This window comes from Rhinatrema bivittatum, chromosome 3, assembly GCF_901001135.1.
Source record: "Rhinatrema bivittatum chromosome 3, aRhiBiv1.1, whole genome shotgun sequence".
Lineage (NCBI taxonomy): Eukaryota > Metazoa > Chordata > Amphibia > Gymnophiona > Rhinatrematidae > Rhinatrema > Rhinatrema bivittatum.
The window spans coordinates 249,345,043-249,364,621 of NC_042617.1; the positions used below are offsets into that span (position 1 = coordinate 249,345,043).

Sequence of the window (19,579 nt, forward strand, 5' to 3'; positions counted from 1 at the left end):
TAGGGAAATCATGCCAGACTGATCTGATCAATTTCTTTGATTAGGTGACCAGAAAATTAGATCAGGGCGTGTGTGCTGGACATGGTGTAATTGGATTTCAGCAAACTCTTTTGATACTGTCCTGTACAGGAGGCTCATAAATTACAACCACTACTATTTATCACTTCTATAGTGCTAACTGACCTAGGCAGTGCTGTACAAAAATACATAAGAGACAGTCCCCGCTCCGTGGAGCTTACACTCTAATCAAGACAAAGATCAAGAGCAGAAGAGGCTTTGGGAATTTCATTTGTTAAGAAATTTGTTATAATCAATAAGGCTTGGGAGTGGGTAGACTACATTAGAAATTGGTTAAACGATAGACAGAGGGAGGTGGTAAATGGAAGTCACTTTGAGGAAAGAGAGGTGATTAGTGGAGTGCCTCAGAGACTAGTCCTGGTGCCAGGACCATTGAAATCCTTTGTGAGCAATACTGCAGAAGAGTTAGAAGGAAAGGTTTATCTTTGCAAATAACATTGAGATCTGCATGAGATTAGACCCTATGGAGGTAACAGACAATGAAGTGTAATCTAAGGAAATCTGAGGAATGAGCAAGTGCTTGACAGGTAAGCTTCAATGCAAGGAAAGAGCAAACTCATGCATTTGAGGAGCAGAAATTCAAAGTGAGATACTGATGTGGGAGCCCTCAAGAGGATCATAATCAGTTATCTCAGGGAAGCAAGGTAATGTGATAAGTAGGAGATCAGACCAAGAGGGATGCTAGGGTGTGTAGGGAGAAGCATAATCAGAGGTGATAATGTTCTCTACAGTAGTGTTAAAGGCCTCAAAATGGTGCAGGGTCTACACCAAAGGTCCTAGGGAATTAGACTAAGGGCCTAAATATGCATGCCTTAGCGGAAAGAAGAGATAGGGGGAATAGGATTAGAGACATTCAATATCAATCATGCATTCAAAGTAAACCTTTTTCAGAGGAAGGAATGCCCTAGAACAAGAGGTCACAGTAGGAGGCCCAAGTGATTAGACTCAGGATATATCTCTTCTCAGAAGGGGTGGTGGATGCATAGAATGGCCATCCAGAGGATGTGGTAGAGAGAGAAACAGTGACAGAATTGAAGAGAGCAAGGGCTAAGCACAAAAGATGCCTAGTTGTGAGGAGGTGGCAGAAAAGCCAAAGCTCAACTGAGGCCCTATCTCATTGCGGCAGGAATGAAACTGGGCAGCTTGCATGGACCCTAATGGTCCTTACCTGCCACCATACTCTCATGTTTCTAAACTCTGTTGAGGTCACATTTCTTCATGGCTAACGATACTCCCCCACTCCTTAGATGGAAGCTCGTGCAGCTCTGCCACTATGATGTCATATGACTGCACTGACAGACAGGCATTCCTATTTATAAAGGGGCAATGCAAAATTGTTCCAGATTTAGCAATGGAAATATCCCAGTAGTGTTAATGGAAAGCACACTGGTTGAAATGTGGCACAATTTTTCATCTGGAGCAACATTTTTTTTCAGTTTTTTATGAATGAGGCTATTTAGGTCTTTATTCCCACGTTTGTTGTTGTTTTTCATAATTAAAGGCATTTCTAGTAAATGTATTCTTCTTGAGAGGTAGTGAACTGACAGCACTAAGAAATCGTCCATTTATCTATGGACAACAGCACAGGCCATGGCCATACAAGCTTCCCACACTTTGTCCCGCCAATGTGCTTCAGCCCTGCTTTGGAAGGACCACATCCAAAAGTGAGAAGCTAATTTGGGTTTGTGCAGTCCTCTGTCTCTCTGCTGAGATTCTCAGTCAGTGCAAGACTATGACATTTTTTTTTATTTTTGGGTCACCTATCCATTGGAAAAGGGTCTAACACCACCAAATCATTTCAGAGAAAGCTTTGAGATTTCAATGACTTATTGAACATTGTGACGGATTTCAACCAGCCAGTCATGTGATGGCGGGTCCTGTCACCCTGCATAAACTATCCAGTCAGAGAATCTTTGTTTCTCACTCTCTCTCTCTCTCTCACAAACACATTTTAGGCCGCTGAATTATTCATCATCTGTTCAGTTTTTGGTTAGTCATATTTTCTTTTCCTTTTCAACCTGAAATCTGCTAGGCGAAAAGGAAAACTAAACAAAACAGCAGAATGAAACATTCCTAGCCCTCACCTCTTTCAGATCTTCATATGTTATGATCATTACATCCGCATCATCCAGGTGTTTGCTCCAGGCAAGCAAAGATTCAAAATAGGAGCCCCAGCAGACTGAAATCAACAAGAGGATTAAGAAACTGAAATAACAAAGTGGTAGAATAATGTCATTTTTACTGGTCTTGGAGCTTTTCTTTGCCAAAATTTTATTTTTCATGATCATTCTCATTATATTTGTATTATTAGAAGAAAAGCTATGTAAAAGAATGATTTATAACACATTTTCTTCGTACAGAAATTTCAATATGCCTGCGTTGAAATGCTGAGCTTCAGGTGTTCAGATCTTGCACCGTGGGGCTGGTACACATCTTTTATGCAGCCCATGTAAAACCACATATTGGAGTTTATATCCTGAAAAGACTGAATCAATCACAAAACTGATGATGTAGTTAGACTGCAAAGGACAGCACTAATCCAGGGACTTCAGCCAATTGCCATATTGGGGATTAGGAAAGATTTTTTTTTTTTTTACAATGCTTCAAAATTGGCTATAATGTAGATACACTGTTTTGGGGCTTTTTTTTTGGGGGGGGGGGGGAAGGAATGCTTTTGCATGGATTAGCATGTAGAAACAACCAGTAATATTGAAAAGGTTGTACTTGGTGGACATCTGTGTTTCTTTCAGTTTAACTATATAAAGTGATGACTGAGCTGTAGATTAGCGGTTCTCAGCCGGTGTGTCACGACACACCACTGTGTTGCCAAACTTCCTGGTCCCCCGCTGACCCAGCTGCTCCCCCTGCCCCAGCGAAATAGGAACTCATCCTCCACCTGGGCTTAAAAATGCTGATAGCCCAGGTGGAACGCGACAGGAGAGCTGGAGTCAGCGGCACCAGCAGGGTCTCTTCTTCCTGCCCTCCACAGCCCAGAATGGGAAGTGGTATGCAGCAGCCATGCACGCGGGAAGAAGAGATCATGCTAGTGCAAGCAGGATTGGCCTGAAGAAGAGAGGCACGGCCTGAAGAAGAGCAGCACAGTGCATAGCAAAAGAGGAGCAACGTCAGCCCCCGCGGCGAATTGCAGTCGTTTCTCAAGTCTGCAAGGACTGAAAGTGGAGGAGGCTGCTGCAGCCACTAGTTCGGTGGGAGGGGGGGAGAGAGAGAGAGAGTGAGTGAGCAAGCATATGTGTTTGAGATTGTGTGTGTGTGTGAGAGAGAGACAGCATGTATGTAAGTGAGTGACAGAGAGCCTGTATGTGTAAGTGTGTGATTGAAAACCTGTTTGTGTGAAAGAGAGCATGTGTGTGTGATTGAGAGCCTGTGTGTGGTTGAGATCCTTTGTGTATGAGAGAGATGGCATGAATGTAAGTGCATCACTGAGAACCTGTATATGTGAGAGAGATCATGTGTATGTTAGAGATGTGCATTCGTTTATCACGAATTAAGCAATTTCAACAAGATTGCCTAATTCGTAGTGGTTCAGGGGACCTGAACCACGAAACGGATTTTCCCCAAACTTCGGGGAAAATTCGTTTTTCGGATTAGTGCGGGGGGAGGGGCACATTTATTTAAAAAAAAACAAAAAACAAACAACCCACCCCAACCCTTCAAATTTACTGTATTACAATCCCCCCACCAGCCCGATTTCTCCCCAAGACTTACTAAAAGCCCTGGTGGTCCAGCGGGGTCCCACGAGCAATCTCTCCCTCTGGGCCATCGGGCTGTCAGGCTACTATGAATCAAAATGGTGCCGATGGCCCTTTGCCCTTACGATGTCACAGGGGCTACTGGTGCCATTGTTCGGCCCCTGTCACATGGTAGGAGCAATGGACGGCCAGCGCCAACTTGTGCTCCTACCATGTGACAGGGGCCGACCAATGGCACCGGTAGCTCCTGTGACATAGTGAGGGCAAAGGCTATCACTGCCATTTTGAATACTGGCAGCCAATGGCCTGATTGCAGGATATGGCTCCAGGATCCCCGCTGGACCACCAGGGACTTTTGGCAAGTCTTGGGGGTGTCAGGAGTCTCCCCCAAGACTTGCCAAAAGTCTCTGGTGGTCCAGCGAGGGTCCTGGAGTGATCTCCTGCACTCGGGCCGTCGGCTGCCAGTATTCAAAATGGCGCCAATAGCCTTTCCCCTTACTATGTCACAGGGGCTACTGGTGCCATTGGTCGGCCCCTGTCACATGGTAGGAGCACAAGTTGGCGCTGGCCGTTCATTGCTCCTACCATGTGACAGGGGCTGACCAATGGCACCGGTAGCCCCTGTGACATCGTAAGGGCAAAGGGCCATTGGCACCATTTTGATTCATACCAGGCCTGACAGCCCAATGGCCCGGAGGGAGAGATCGCTCGCAGGACCCTGCTGGACCACCATGGCTTTTAGTAAGTCTTGGAGAGGGATCAGGATAGTGGAGGTGTTGTAAGAAAGTAAAATTGAAGGGTTAGGATGGTTTTTTTCCGATTTGTTTTTTTTTCCCAATTCATTTTTTTTTCCAATTCATTTTCTGACTCGTTTTCCCGATCTGTGCTGACAAAGAATGATCCGCCGAAAAATGAAATTTTCGATGAAGTGCCCAAACCGAAATACGTCCCGATACGAAAAAACGAAGTTCATCTCTAGTGTATGTACGACTAGGCCTCCTCACTTACTGAAAGGTTCAGCTACAAAGGTAAAAAGTGTGCAATAAGCATGGACATTGTTAAAAAAAAATACCATCCTAGAAGCACTGTCCAGATGTATTCCATGCATTAAGAAAGGTGGAAGGAAGGCAAAATGATTACTGGCATGGTTAAAAGGTGAAGTTAAAAAGGCTGTTTTAGCCAAAAGATGTTCATTCAAAAATTGGAAGAAAAATTCATCAGAAGAAAATAGGATTAAGCATAAGCATTGGCAAGTTAAATGTAAGACATTGATAAGACATGCTAAGAGGAAATTTGAATAGAAGTTGGCCATAGAGGCAAAACCTTACAATAAAAACTTTAAAAAATATATCCAAAGCAGAAAGCCTGCGAGGGAGTCGGTTGGACTGTTGGATGATCAAGGGGTTAAAGGGGCACTTAGAGAAGATAAGGCCATCGCAGAAAGATTAAACAAATTCTTTGCTTCGGTGTTCACTGAAGAGGATGTTGGAGAGATACCCATTCCGGAGAAGGTTTTCATGGGTGATGATTCAGATCAACTGAACCAAATCACAGTGAGCCTGGAAGATGTGGTAGGCCTGATTGACAAACTGAAGAGCAGTAAATCACCTGGACCGGATGGTATGCAACCCAGGACCTGAAGATTGGAACAAGGTCAATGTAACCCTGATAAGCTGCACGCTTAGACGCCTCTCTACACTCTGGGCCTCGCTCCTTATGAAGTTCTAGGCACCCGCTCTCTGGGGTCTCTCACTTCCAACTCCCTTCGGGGCCTCTACTAACTAGACAACCGCTCCTCAGGGGTCTCTCTCTCTCTCTTTCTATTTCAGGATCTCTGGACTATCAAGTACTCGCTCCTCGAGGGCCTATCAGTCTGTGTATCCTGCACCTTGGACCTTCAGTCCCACCATCTTCATTACTAGGAAGACGCCTACACTACGCTCCTGTGAGTACCTCTATGATCCAGTGCTCCAACTCCACCCACCAGGCTCGGTGTTACCTGCACTGTGGGCTCCCACCTATCTGAACATCTGTGTGAGATTTCAACATCAGAGACTGTTGAACGTATTGGCACCTCGCAGACTGCAGTGCCTTACCTTCCTGCTTCATACCATCTATCTACAGCAGTACAATAAAGCCTTCCATCTACTACATGTCTGCTATCTGAGTTTAGACTATCGCTGTGGTTCCCCACGGGGCCCCTCCCCATGGGAGGAGTCATCTCCACAACGACCAAGGGTCCACACAAAGCCACAAACACAACAGTAGGATTAAATAGTCAGTTTTCACAGTGGAAAAAGGTAAACAGTGGAGTGCCTCAGGGATCTGTACTTGTACCAGTGCTTTTTAATATTATTTATTTATTTATTTATAATTTTTATATACCGAGATTCCTATATGGGATACAGAACATCCTGGTTTACAGTGAACAGCAACTTTGCTCAAAGGCAATACAAAGAACAAGTGAATACAAGTCGGTAATACATAGAACAAGTGAATACCAGAAGGATGTCCTGAAATAATACCACTGTTATAAGAGAAAACAGAGGGTATGAATGGTACAACTGGAGCCACTGGTACAACTGGTACAACTGGTGCAACTGGGACAACAGGTATAACTGGGACAACTGGTGCTACTGGTACAACTGGTACTGCTAGAACAACTAATACATCTGGTATAGGAGAGCAAGTGGATACAGGAATGGTTCAATGAAAGTGAAAGAAAAATTCTAAAATATGAATTGGTCCATGAAATCGCCAAAGTGAACTTGATAGGAGCGCTTAAAGATTGGGTATACACTGAGTGGGAGTACATTGGGAGATGGGAGAGAGTATTATTAAACCAAGGCTAATAGTTAAGAGAGAGAACGTTGTGAACAGGACCAGGCTGTTATTAAACCCAGGCCGAACGGTTACATTTCAGGGAAAACTTGGATAAAAAGCCAAGTCTTTAACTTTTTTTTGAAAGCCGAGGGGCATGGTTCAAGTCTTAGGTCCGGCGGGAGAGCATTCCATTGATGGGGGCCTGCTGTAGATAGGGCCCGCTTCCTCAGTGATGTTTTCGCTGGAGGAGCATACAGCATGCCTTTGTATGCACTTCTTATGGGTCTGGATGAGGTGAATGGTCTCAATTGGGAACTTAGAATGAGAGGAGAGAGGTTGTGCGTCGCTTTGTGTATAATTGTGAGAACTTTAAAAAGGATCCTGTATTTGATGGGCAGCCAGTGCAGGGTACGGAGGATGGGGGTCATGTGATCTCTTTTATTGGAGTTGGTGAGAATTCTGGCGGCAGCATTCTGTACCATCTGTAAGGGTTTTATGGAGTTGGCGGGGAGTCCAAACAGGAGGGAGTTGCAATAGTCTATCTTCGATAGTAAGATGGATTGTAGTATCAGGAGGAAGTCATTGAAGTGAAGGAGTGGTTTTAGCTTTTTGAGGACTTGCAATTTGTAAAAGCACTCCTTTGTGGTGTTATTTATAAATTTTTTTAGGTTTAATTGGTTGTCCAGCCAGGCTCCAAGATCCCTGACAGATGAAGATAGGTTAAGGTTTAGAGATGTAGTATGAAAGGAGCTTGATGGGTTGGGCAGGGCGTAATTGTCGTCTTGAGAGATGATGAGCAACTCCGTTTTGTTGGCATTGAGAACTAGGTTTAGACTGGAGAGTAGGAGTTTAATTGAGTGAAGGCAATCATTCCAGTGGGTCATGGTTTTATGAAGGGAATCTGTAATCGGGATGAGAATTTGTCCATCATCCGCATATAGGTAGTGAGTTAGCTTTAGATTTGATAGTAACTGGCAAAGCGGGAGAAGGTAAATGTTGAAGAGGGTGGGTGAGAGGGAGGATCCTTGGGGGACTCCCTGGTCAGAGTGGATGGGTAGAGAATCTTTATTGTTTATACTGACTTTGAAGAACCTGTTGCATAAGAAGGACTTAAACCAGCTTAGTGCAGATCCTTTGATACCTATGTTTGCTAGACGTTCTAAAAGTATTGTGTGCTTAACTGTGTCGAAAACTGCGGACAGGTCTAAAAGCACGAGAAGGTAGGATTGTCTTTTTTCCAGGTTTAAGAGAATGGTGTCAGTGAGTGATAACAGCAGGGATTCAGTGTTTAGTGATTTGCGGAATCCGTACTGAGATGGGGCGAGTATGTTGTTTTCTTCAAGGTATTCCGAAAGTTGGTTGGTTAACTATTTTTTCCATTAGTTTGGCAATCAGAGGTAAATTGGCTATGGGGCTAATGGTCTGGAAACGGGTACAATGAGTGAGATGATCAAATTTGCAGATGACACAAAATTATGCAGAATAGTTAAATTTCAAGCAGATTGTGATGAATTGCAGAAGGACCTTACAAGACTGGAAGATTGGGCATAGAAATGGCAGATGAAATTTAACATGCCTAAGTGTAAAGTGATACATATAGGGGAAAATAACCCTTGTAGTAGTTAGTTACACAATGTTAGGTTCTATCTTAAGAGTTCTCACCCAAGAAAGAGATCTAAGCATCATAGTGGATAATACATTGAAATCATTCGCTCAGCGTGTTGTGGCAATCAAAAAAGCAAACAGAATGTTAGGAATTATTAGGAAGGGAATGGCAAATAAAACAGAGGATGTCATGATGTCTCTGTATTGCTCCATAGTGAGACTGCACCTTGAATACTGTGTGCAGTTCTGGTCACCGCATCTCAAAAAGGATATAGCTGCACTGTAGAAAGTACAGAGAAGAGCGACCAAAATGATAAGGGGCATGGAACAGCTGCCCTGTGAGGAAAGGATAAAGAAGTTAGGGCTGTTTAGTTGGAGAAGAGCCGAATGAGGGGGGATATGGTAGAAGTCTACAAAATGATGAAAGGACTTGACAAGTTAATGTAAATTGGTTATTTACCATCTCAGATAATAGAAGGACCAGGGGGCACTCCATGAAGTTAGTAAGTAGCTCATTTAAAACAAATCAAAGAAAATTCTTTTTCACTCAGCACATAGTTAAGCTCTGGAATTTATTGCTGGAGGATGTGGTTGCAGCAGTTAGTGTAACTGGGTTTAAAAAACGTTTGGATAAGTTCCTAGAGGAAAAATCCATAAATTGCTATTAATTAATAAGCAATAGTAGCTTAAGATTTATTTAATGTTTGGGTACTTGCCAGGTACTTGTGGCTTGGATTGGCCACTGTTGGAAACAGGATACTGGACTTGATGGACCCTTGGTCTGACCAGTATGGCATAACTTATGTTCTTATGTTCTTATGACAAGAACGGCAATGGAATTCAAAAGGGTTTGGGATAAACACAGAGGATCCTTAGAGGCTAAATGATAGAAAAGAAGGTAAGATATAACCTGAATGGCATGAGGGTAATCTGCACAAAGCGGCAGTTACTACCCTTACATAAATAAATAAATAAATAAATAAATAAATAGATAAAATACTAATAAACTTGTTGGGCAAACTGGTGGATCACTTGGGCCTTTTTCCACCATCATTACTGTATTACACTTGTTCTGGCATCACTACATTGGTTTCTCATTATCTGGTGTATAAAGTATGAAATTCTTATGCTGATATATAGAGCATTTAATGACAACAGTCTGCACTGTATTGCTTCAATGTTAAAAATCTATTTTCCAACCCGTACTATAATATCATCAGTGAAGACGTTTTTGGAGTTTCATTCAATTTTCATGCTTTATCTCTGTGAAACCAGAGAAAGATTTTTGTTGGAACAAAGTGGCACTCACTTTAAGTGCTGATCCATGTCTGAGGAAATTTAGAAAAAACTTTAAAAATATTGTTGCATATACAAGGTTTTGCGGATGTAGGTCAGCAAATATTAGGGATGTGCATTCGTTTGCAATGAAATAGGAAATAAAGATGATATTTCCTATTTCGTTGCAGTTCATGGGGCCAACGAAACGATAAGAAAACCCATGAAATTTTGTGTGGTTTTCTTATTGTTTATGGGGGGAGAAAGGGCACATTAAAAATAAAACTCCAAACCCACCCCAACCCTTCAAATTTAATTAAATGCAATCCCCCACCCTCCCGACCCCCCAAGACTTGCCAAAAGTCCCTGATGGTCCAGCGGGGTCCCAGGAGCGATCTCCCCCTCTCGGGCCATCGGCTGCCACTAATCAAAATGGCGCCAATGGTCCTTTGCCCTTACCATGTGACAGGGGCTATCAGTGCCATTGGTCGGCCCCTGTCACATTGTAGGAGCAATGGATGACCCGCGCCATTTTTTAAGATGGCACCATACGTCCATTGCTCCTACCATGTGACAGAGGCTGGCCAATGGCACCAATAGCCTGTCACATGGTAAGGGCAAAGGACCATTGGCACCATTTTGATTAGTGGCAGCCGACAGCCTGAGAGCGGGAGATCGCTCCCGGGATCCCCGCTGGACCACCAGGGACTCAGCAAGTTTTGGGAGGGTTGTAATTGATTAAATTTGAAGGGCTGGGGTGGGTTTTGTGTTTTGTTTCTGGGGGCAGCCAAAATAAAATCAGCCCGAACCGCAGGAAAACGAAATTTCCCGCGGCAGGCCGATAACGAAGGCTGAACTGAAAGGTTCAGCCGAATCACATCTCTAGCAAATATCATAGGTGTTGTGAATGATGAGAATGATGTATGTGAGCATGAGCCCCTGTGCTGTGATTCAACCAGCACAACCCTAGGGCAAGCCATGGTCCACGCTGCTGGCAGGTGAGCGCATCCATGCACAGGCTAGGCTGAAGCTGAAGACTGGAGACTTGGAATAGAGTGAAGGCTCAAGAGGAGCTGAAGACTTAGAACAGGAACACTCAAAGACTTGGAACAGGAACAGATGAACCAGGAAGTAGTAGTCCTCAGATGAGAACCAGCATCCCATGCTGGTCTCTTTAGTAGCCCTCCAGCCACTCCAAAAGCCCTTTCAGACTCATTGTTTATGAACGACTGGATTTTAGAAGTCTGAGGACTCTGGACACTTATGACAATACAAAGGCTGAAGAACTCTAAAGACTCATGACAAGATGAAGGCTCTAAAGACCTGGAAGACTATGATGACTCGGGACTTGGAACAGGCTGAAGGCTGGAACAAGAACTCTGGAGACCAGGGACAAGACTCAGGAACTTGGAACTCAGACTCTAAAACCAAGGAAGGAACTCCATAGACTTGAACCAGTGGCGAAGACACTAGACTGGACTCTGAAAACTTGGACAGGATTCTGAAGACACTGAAGACTTGGAACAGACTCAGAAGACAAGAGCCAGGAGACCAGGAACACGGAGGACCACAAGAAACATGAGATCTTGAAGGACCTTGCGAAGGCGACGAGGAACCAGAAAAGTGGCCTTTTAAAAGCTCGAAGCAGTGACATCATCAGGAGGGATCATGGGTCTTTTCCCACTGTGGTCCCTTTAAATTTCAAGCAAGGGCGCGCACACGCGCCTAGGGAGACAATGAATTGGAGTGAAGTCGGTGACCGCATGGATAACCGACAGCATCTCTCCTGCCACACGGAGTAGCAGCCAGGCCCAGAAGGCGTGGGTGGGGGGGGGAGGCATCATTTCAAGTCCACGCAGGAAAGGCATCTGCTGGCATCAGGTGTTGGTAGTGTTGGGTGAGTGAGGCTGCTCGCAGGGCCCTCCCATGAGTGGTATTGCAACAAAAGGCTGCTCCTCAGAAGTCTTCTATGAGGAATGGTTAATACAGCAGCGATTTGTCAGACAGAGGTTAATGTAATAATGGAAATTTTTCTAACAGCAACAAGGTTGGTTTGTTGAATATAATTCTAGGCTATCACTCATTTTTATATTAAGCTGCATTTATCAATAATTTTCTTTAAAAGTGGCTCTGGCTAAGTTGGCTTCTGTTCCAAGAGGATTGGTTTCTACTGCTATACGGTTATTTCTGATTTTTTAATTTTTCTTTTTATTATTGTTTTTATGTACTGTATTTTATACCTGTTTTTTGTAACCTGCCTAGAATTGTTGATAAGTGGGTAATAAATATTTTAAATAAAATAAAATAAAGTTATAAAAATAAATGACAAACATTTTAAATGGGGTGTGATGGGCTGTACACCAATTGGAGAGGAAAAGAGAAAAGGCAGCAAGACAACCTCAGGAGTAAACTGGCCAACTGTGTAGTAGCTGCTCTAATCTAACCTCAGGGAGAAATATGAAGCTTTCAGAAAGACTAGATCCAAGGTTTCTTGGGTAGAGTTCTGAGGAGTAGGATGAGCAGACAACCAAACCCACATCCTAGCAAGGTGGATTAAAAGGAAGGAGGATTTTAAAAGAAGGTGGGGAGAATATCCCCCACTAGAAAAGATGAAGCAAGTGTCTGAAGCTCAGAGGAAAAGGTAATTTGGATATAGCAGGGAGTTTTCCCCCTTGCACGAGTAGAGACCACCTACCTAGAGCCTCAAACGTTGACCTATACTGCTGGAAGGCAGCTAGCAAAGACTATCCTCTGTAATAATTGCGATGTAATAATTGCGATGTTATAATTGAGATGGAGAAGGTACAGAGAAGGGTGACCAAAATGATAAGAGGAATGGAACAGCTCCCCTATGAGGAAAGACTAAAGAGGTTTGGACTTTTCAGCTTGGAGAAGAGATGGCTGAGGGGTGATATGATAGAGGTGTTTAAAATCATGAGAGGTCTAGAACGGGTAGATGTGAATCGGTTATTTACTCTTTCAGATAATAGAAAGACTATGTAATTCAGTCCTTGTTGATTGTTGCCTGAATATAGATACAACTTTCTTCATTCCCCTCTGCCGATGAAGCAGAGAGCCATGCTGGCAATGCATTGAAAGTGAAGTATCAGTCTTGCTCCCCTGCCGTTGAAGCAGAGGACTATACTGGTTATGCGTGAATTGTCAAAATTTCCTCCCCTGCCGTTATATTTATTTTATGTATTTATTTTAAGTTTTTTATACCGATTTTCCTGCATAAAGTGCATATCAAACCGGTTTACAATGAAACAGAATGAGCAGGAAGTAAAATTCCTTAGTCTAATACATTGAAGCAGATAGCTATGCTGGATTTGTGTGAAGTGTCAAACTTCCTCCCCTGCTGTTGAAGCTGAGAGCTATCCTGGATATGTGTGAAGTGTCAAACTTCCTCCCCCTGCCGTTGAAGCAGAGAGCTATGCTGGGTATGTTTGAAGTGTCAAACTTCCTCCCCTGCCGTTGAAGCAGAGAGTTATGCTGGATTTGCATTGAAAGTGAAGTATCAGGTAGTTTTTTGGTTTGGGGTAGTAACTGCCGTAACAAGCAAGCTACTCCCCTGCTTTTATGTGGTTGCAAATCCTTTTTTCCACATTTCCTCTTGCCGTTCAAGCATAGAGCAATGTTGGAGTCGCATTATTGAATAAGGATATTCATCTCCAGGTAGTATCCATCATTCCCTCAAGCCACCCCCATGCCTCTTCTCTTCATTCACATCCTCTAGACTTTATGGATCCACAGTATTTATCCCACGCCCCTTTGAAATCCTTCACAGTTTTGGTCTTCACCACTTCCTCCGGAAGGGCGTTCCAGGTATCCATCACCCTCTCCGTGAAGAAATACTTCCTGACATTTGTTCTGAGTCTTCCTCCCTGGAGTTTTAAATCGTGACCCCTGGTTCTGCTGTTTTTTTGCAATGGAAAAGGTTTGTCGTTGTCTTTGGATGATTAAAACCTTTCAAGTATCTGAAAGTCTGTATCATATCACCCCTACTCCTTCTTTCCTCCAGGGTGTACATATTTAGATTCTTCAATCTCTCCTCATAAGTCATTTGATGAAGACCCTCCACCTTTTTGGTCGCCCTTCTCTGGACCGCCTCCATCCTGTCTCTGTCCCTTCGGAGATACGGTCTCCAGAACTGAACACAGTACTCTAGGTGAGTCCTCACTAAGGACCTGTACAAGAGGATAATCACTTCCCTTTTCTTACTCGATATTCCTCTCTCTATGCAGCCCAGCATTATTCTGGCTTTAGCTATCGCCTTGTCACATTGTTTCGCCGACTTCAGATCATTAGACACTATCACCCCAAGGTCTCTCTCCTGCCCCATGCACATCAGCCCTTCTCCCCCCATCGAATACAGTTCTTCCGAATTTCCACACCCCATATGCATGACTCTGCACTTCTTGGTATTGAATCTCAGCTGCCATATCTTCGACCACTCTTCCAGTTTTCTTAAATCCTGTCTCATTCTCTCCACTCCTTCTGGCGTGTCCACTCTGTTGCAGATCTTAGTGTCATCCGCAAAAAGACAAACTTTACCTTCTATCCCGTCCGCAATGTCGCTCACAAAGATATTGAACAGGACCGGTCCCAACTCCGACCTTTGCGGCACTCCGCTCAACACCGCTCTCTCTTCAGAGTAAGTTCCATTTACCATCACACATTGTCTTCTGTCCGTCAACCAGTTTGCAATCCAGGTCACCACCTCGGCACTCACTCCTAAGCTTCTTATTTTATTCACCAGTCTCCTGTGAGGAACCATATCAAAAGCTTTGCTGAAGTCCAAGTAGATGACATCGAGTGCTCTTCCTTGATCCAATTCCTTGGTTACCCAGTCAAAAAATTCTATCAGATTTGTCTGACAGGAACTTCCCCTGGTGAATCCATGCTGCCTCTGGTCCAGCAATTCTTCCGACTGTAGATAGCTCACTATTCCTTCTTTTAATTGCGACTCCATTACTTTTCCCACCACCGAGGTGAGGCTAACCGGTCTGTAATTACCAGCCTCTTCTCTGTTTCCACTCTTGTGAAGCGGGATCACCACCGCTCTTCTCCAGTCACTCGGCACCACTCCCATTTCTAGGAATCTATTGAACAGGTCACATAGTGGACCCACCAGCACATCTCTGAGCTCCCTCAGTATCCTGGGATGAACCTCATCAGGTCCCATGGCTTTGTCCACTTTCAGTTTCCTCAGCTCTTCCCATACATTCTCTACTGTAAATGGAGTTACATCTACTCCATTCCCCTCTAGTTTGTTAACTAGTGACGGTCCTTCTCCAGGGTCTTCTTTAGTGAACACAGAACTGAAGTATTTGTTTAATATTTCTGCCATTTATTCGTCTCTCTCCACACATTGATCCTTTTCACCTTTCAATTTCACTATACCACTTTGAACTTTTCTCCTTTCACTGATGTATCTGAAAAATGTTTTGTCACCTCTCTTAAGCTCTTTGGCAACCCTTTCTTCCGCTTGACTTTTTGCTGTCTTGATTACTTTCCTTGTCTCCCTCAGTGCTACCAGATATTCTTCTTTGTGCTCCTCCTTTTGGGATCCTTTATATTTCTTGAACGCTGTTCTTTTAGCCTTTATTTTGTCAGCCTCCTCCTTGGAGAACTAGATAGGTTTCATTTTTCTTTTGCTTTTCTTTACTTTTCTAACATATAGATTACTTGCCTTGGTAATTGCTCCTTTTAGTTTGGTCCACTGTTGTTCCACATCTCTCTCATTCTCCCAGCCTACCAGTTCTTCCTCCAGGTACTTCCCCATTTCATCAAAGTCCGTGTTTTTGAACTGCAAAACTCGGGTTCGTGTGCTTCTTTTCCATATCCTTTTTGTGATATTAAACCATACCGTTTGATCACTGGTGCTGAGATGGGTGCCCACCTGCACATCAGAGACATTATCTGCATTAGTGAGCACTAAATCGAGTATAGCTCCCTCTCTTTGGGTTCCATTACCATTTGTTTGAACAAAGCTCCTTGCAGAGCATCCACTATTTCTCTACTATTATTAGATTCTGCAGATGGGATTCTCCAGTCTAAATCCGGCAAATTAAAGTCTCCAACAATCACCACTTCTCCCTTCTTTCCCATCTTTTGGATGTCTTCAACCAGATCTCTGTCCAGCTCTTCCTTTTGGTTTGGAGGCCTGTAAACCACTCCAATAAAAATGGATGTCCCATCTTTTTTTAGGTTGGCCCATAGTGCTTCTTCATTGCCCCATCTTCCTTGCAGCTCAGATGCTTGGATATTGTTTCTGATATAAAGAGCCATGCCTCCCCCTTTCCTATCCGCTCTGTCCTTCCTTAACAAGTTATAGCCCGGTATTGCCGTATCCCAATCGTGAGATTCCTTGAACCACATCTCCGTGACAGCAACAATGTCCAAGTCCACCACCACCATTAAGGCTTGCAGATCTGGGATTTTATTGCCCAAACTATGAGCATTTGTACTCATAGCTTTCCAGCTTTCCACATCCAGGTTACTGCTATTCCTGGACTCCTTTTGTGACTTTACTTGAGTTGTGTTATCCACTTTTCCCTTTCCCTTTGCATTTGTGCAAGGGGAAAGATTAGTGCCTTTGATGACAGATTCATCCAGCACAATTAGCTTTTTCCTTTGGTTACTGATCTGCAATTCCTGTATGCATTGGGTTTCTTCTCTCTTTTCAGATAACACGTCAATCTTTTTCTCAAGAGCTTCTTCAGTATTTTGTACTTGTTGCACTTGATACAGTGTGTGTCTCTGCATCAGAGGTTCAATTCTACCAGAGCCCTCTGTAATCTTGTTGTTTATTGAGTTCCTTAATGCCCTGTGTGAATGGGGGGTTAGACTAGTGGGTTGCACAGCTGTTAAGAATGGGTGCCTGTGGGTCACAGGTCTTATCCTGCCTGAGCCCACTGTAAATCTCTTTATCCTTGATGTTTGGTTTTTCTGTGGTAATGGGGAATTACTTCCCAAATATTATAAAGAGGATGAGCCTTTCTTCATTGAAGCTAATTGAGCTTTAACTTCAGACAGCTCCTTTTTCAAGGAAACGAGCTGTGAACAAATGTGGCAAGCCCTAAGTTTCCAGATGATCTCCATCTGAATAAAGGCTCCACAATAGTTGCATTGGATAGTCCTCATTTTGGTAATTTGATGGTTAACACCTAAGGAATATCAATTTACTAATGTATCCTGTTGTCAATTATATATTTAGGTAGACTATATCAGAAAAGCAAACCTAGGGGTGGGTGGGCAGAGGGGTAGGGTGCGAGGGAGTTAAACAGTTAATCCATGGTCACGGATGTTCTAAGGACTCTGTATCTGCAATGGATTTTAATAAGACCCTCCTCCTGTTTGGCTTAGTAAGTTTAACTAAGTTAAACCTTTACTTAGCTGGACACAAGAATATTTAGTGCTCCCTGGCTCCACACTGTGCACTGGCCACAATGGTTCTCCTGCTTCTCTAAGTTTACCTCCCCCAAGTTCTGAGACATTTGTAAATGATCTGAAAAGAGAAATGACAAGTGAGGTGATCAAATTTGCAGATGACACAAAATTATTCAGAGTAGTTAAATCACATGCAGATTGTGATAAATTGCAGGAGGACCTTGCAAGACTGGAAGACTGGGTGTCCAAATTGCAGATGAAATTTAATGTGGACAAGTGCAAGGTGATGCACCATGCTGTAGTTAAACGATGTTAGCTTAGACATTAGGAGTTACCACCCAGGAAAAAAATCTAGACATCATAGTGGATAATACATTGAAATCGTCAGCTCAGTGTATTGTGGTGGTCAAAAAACCAAACAGAATGTTAGGAATTATTATTAGGAAGGGAATGGTGAATAAAATGGAGAATGTCATAATGCCTCTGTATCATTCTATGGTGAGACCGCACCTAGAGTACTGTGTGCAATTCTGGTTGCTGCATCTAAAAAAAGATATAGTTGCAGCAATTCTCCTATGAGGAAAGGCTAAAGATGTTAGGGTTGAAGCTTGAAGCTTGAAGAAGAGACGGCTGCGGGGGGGGGGGATATGATAGAGGTCTATACATTTATGAGAGGACTAGAATGAGTAAATATGAATAGGTTATTTACTCTTGCAGATAATAGGGCTAGAGGCACTGCCATGAAGTTAGCAAGTAGCACATTTAAAACAAATTGGAGAAAATTCTTTTTCACTCAATGCTCAATTAAGCTCTGGAATTTGTTGTTGGAGGATGTGGTTAGGGCAGTTAGTATAGCTGGGTTTAAAAAAGGATTGGATAATTTCCTTAAGGAGCAGTCCATAAACTGCTGTTAATCAAATTGACTTAAGGAATAGCCACTGGCTTTAGTAGCATGGGATCTATTTAATGTTTTGGGTACTTGCCAGTTACTTGTAGACTGGATTGGCCACTGTTGGAAACAGGATGATGGGCGTTTTATGGAGCCTCATTCTGACCTAGTATGACCACTTCTTGTGTTCTTATCACAGTGGTAATAAATTATTAAGTTTATTATTATAAAGGATTTACAGTGAACTCAAAAAAAGATTTGAAAAACTGCAAAAAACCAATGGCAGGGGGTGGGGGTAGGAAATTGAATGATAACACTAACTGCTACACTTGGATACAGAGAAACATGCATCTTCCTGAGTCAGATCCGAGGCTTCTGAGTAACATTTCGTGTCACCCACAGTTGCACTTCCCAGTTGAAATGGGTCTTTCTCAGCTATTTCCAACTGTACTCTCCCAGCCAGTGCCAACTGTCTCGCTAGCGAACCTCAGCAGTAGAGAGAAGTCGGCAGCAACTTGTTGGGAATCTGGGATTTCCCCTGTCAGCTCCAGCCCTTGGCACTTAAGGAACAATGCATGGTTATACTGCCCCCTGCTGTTCAGCTCAACATCATCGGAAAAAAAAAGTGCTCTCACACTAAAAGGAGTTTCACATGACAGATAAATAATACTAACAATCAAACTAAAAGGAGTTTCACATGACAGACAAATAATACTAACAATCAAAACTCCTGTTTCACCACAATATGAAATATGCACGAGTGGAGCGTAACCAGGATTGAAGCCTTGACGATTGCCGCTACTGCTTACAAATTTTAAACCTGTGCTAATTCAACCCTCTATATGTTTCCATTCCCATGCGTCCAATATAGGCAAGCGCATTTTTCTGTGACACCAAACAGAAATTCACCTTAAGGGAGTCATTTCCAAAATACTCCAAGAGCTCGGAGGCAGGCTTCCCCCGAGTTTCCCTTGGAAAACGCTGGCTAGCAGGGAATGTGGATGCTCTTGTACCCGCTCACCTTGTGCCTGCACCCTAAAAAGTACAGGCAGAGATTTCAGAATGAAATCCCCTTGCATCCTTTCCCTTCCCTTGGCTGACCTGACCTGCCCAGTTTACCCCCATGAGTAATGTGTGTGCGCTGTAAAGCAGCTCGTGTGCTTTTACCTGCTCAAAGGCAGGGGGCCCAGGGATGCAGGAGTGCACACTCCCTCCTCCCCCCTTTCTATCCCAAACTTCAGCATCTCTGGCCGGTCCAGCAGCTCCGGCTGCAGGTGGTGCTTCTTTCCTCTTTGACCCCCCTGGTTGGAAGCCCGGCTGTTTGAATTGCAGGGCTCTGTACCCTAAAGATCCCCGTGTGGTTCAAACATCAGCGGTTTGACCGTGCGTTTCGGACAGCTGTTGTCTGAATCACATGTAGAGAGAGAGCCCCACGGTTCAAACAGCCAAGCTTTCCACAAAGGGGGCACCACCTGGAGCAGGAGCAGCTTTGCGAGACTGCAAGGACACGGGGATTTTTAGAGGGGGGGGGGGGAGATTGGATGAAGAAGGGAGACTGGCTGAGGCAGAGCAGGGGAAGAATGGGCACTAGGGAGCGGGAGAACGGGGAAAGAATGGGGGGAACTGACACCTAGGGACTGGGGGAGATCAGGGGAAGATGGGGGAGCAGGGATTTGGAGAGGAGGGGAAGAATGGGGACCAAAGGGTGGGAGTGCCATGGAAGAACGAGGACTATGGGTGAGAGAGCAGAGGAAGAAGTGGATGTGAGGTAGAGCAGATGAAGAATTGGAACTGGCAGGGACAGAGC

At 43.8% G+C, this 19,579-nt stretch overlaps 1 protein-coding gene across 1 annotated transcript in view; it reads right to left on the bottom strand.

The window, feature by feature from the left end:
* Positions 1–19,579, bottom strand: part of LOC115088734 (sulfotransferase 6B1-like) — a 40,226-nt gene that overhangs the window by 2,654 nt on the left and 17,993 nt on the right. Inside the window, exon 4 of the mRNA XM_029596972.1 lies at positions 2,163–2,257. Within this exon, the coding sequence (XP_029452832.1) occupies positions 2,163–2,257 (95 nt within the window). The remainder of the gene's footprint in view (positions 1–2,162; positions 2,258–19,579) is intronic.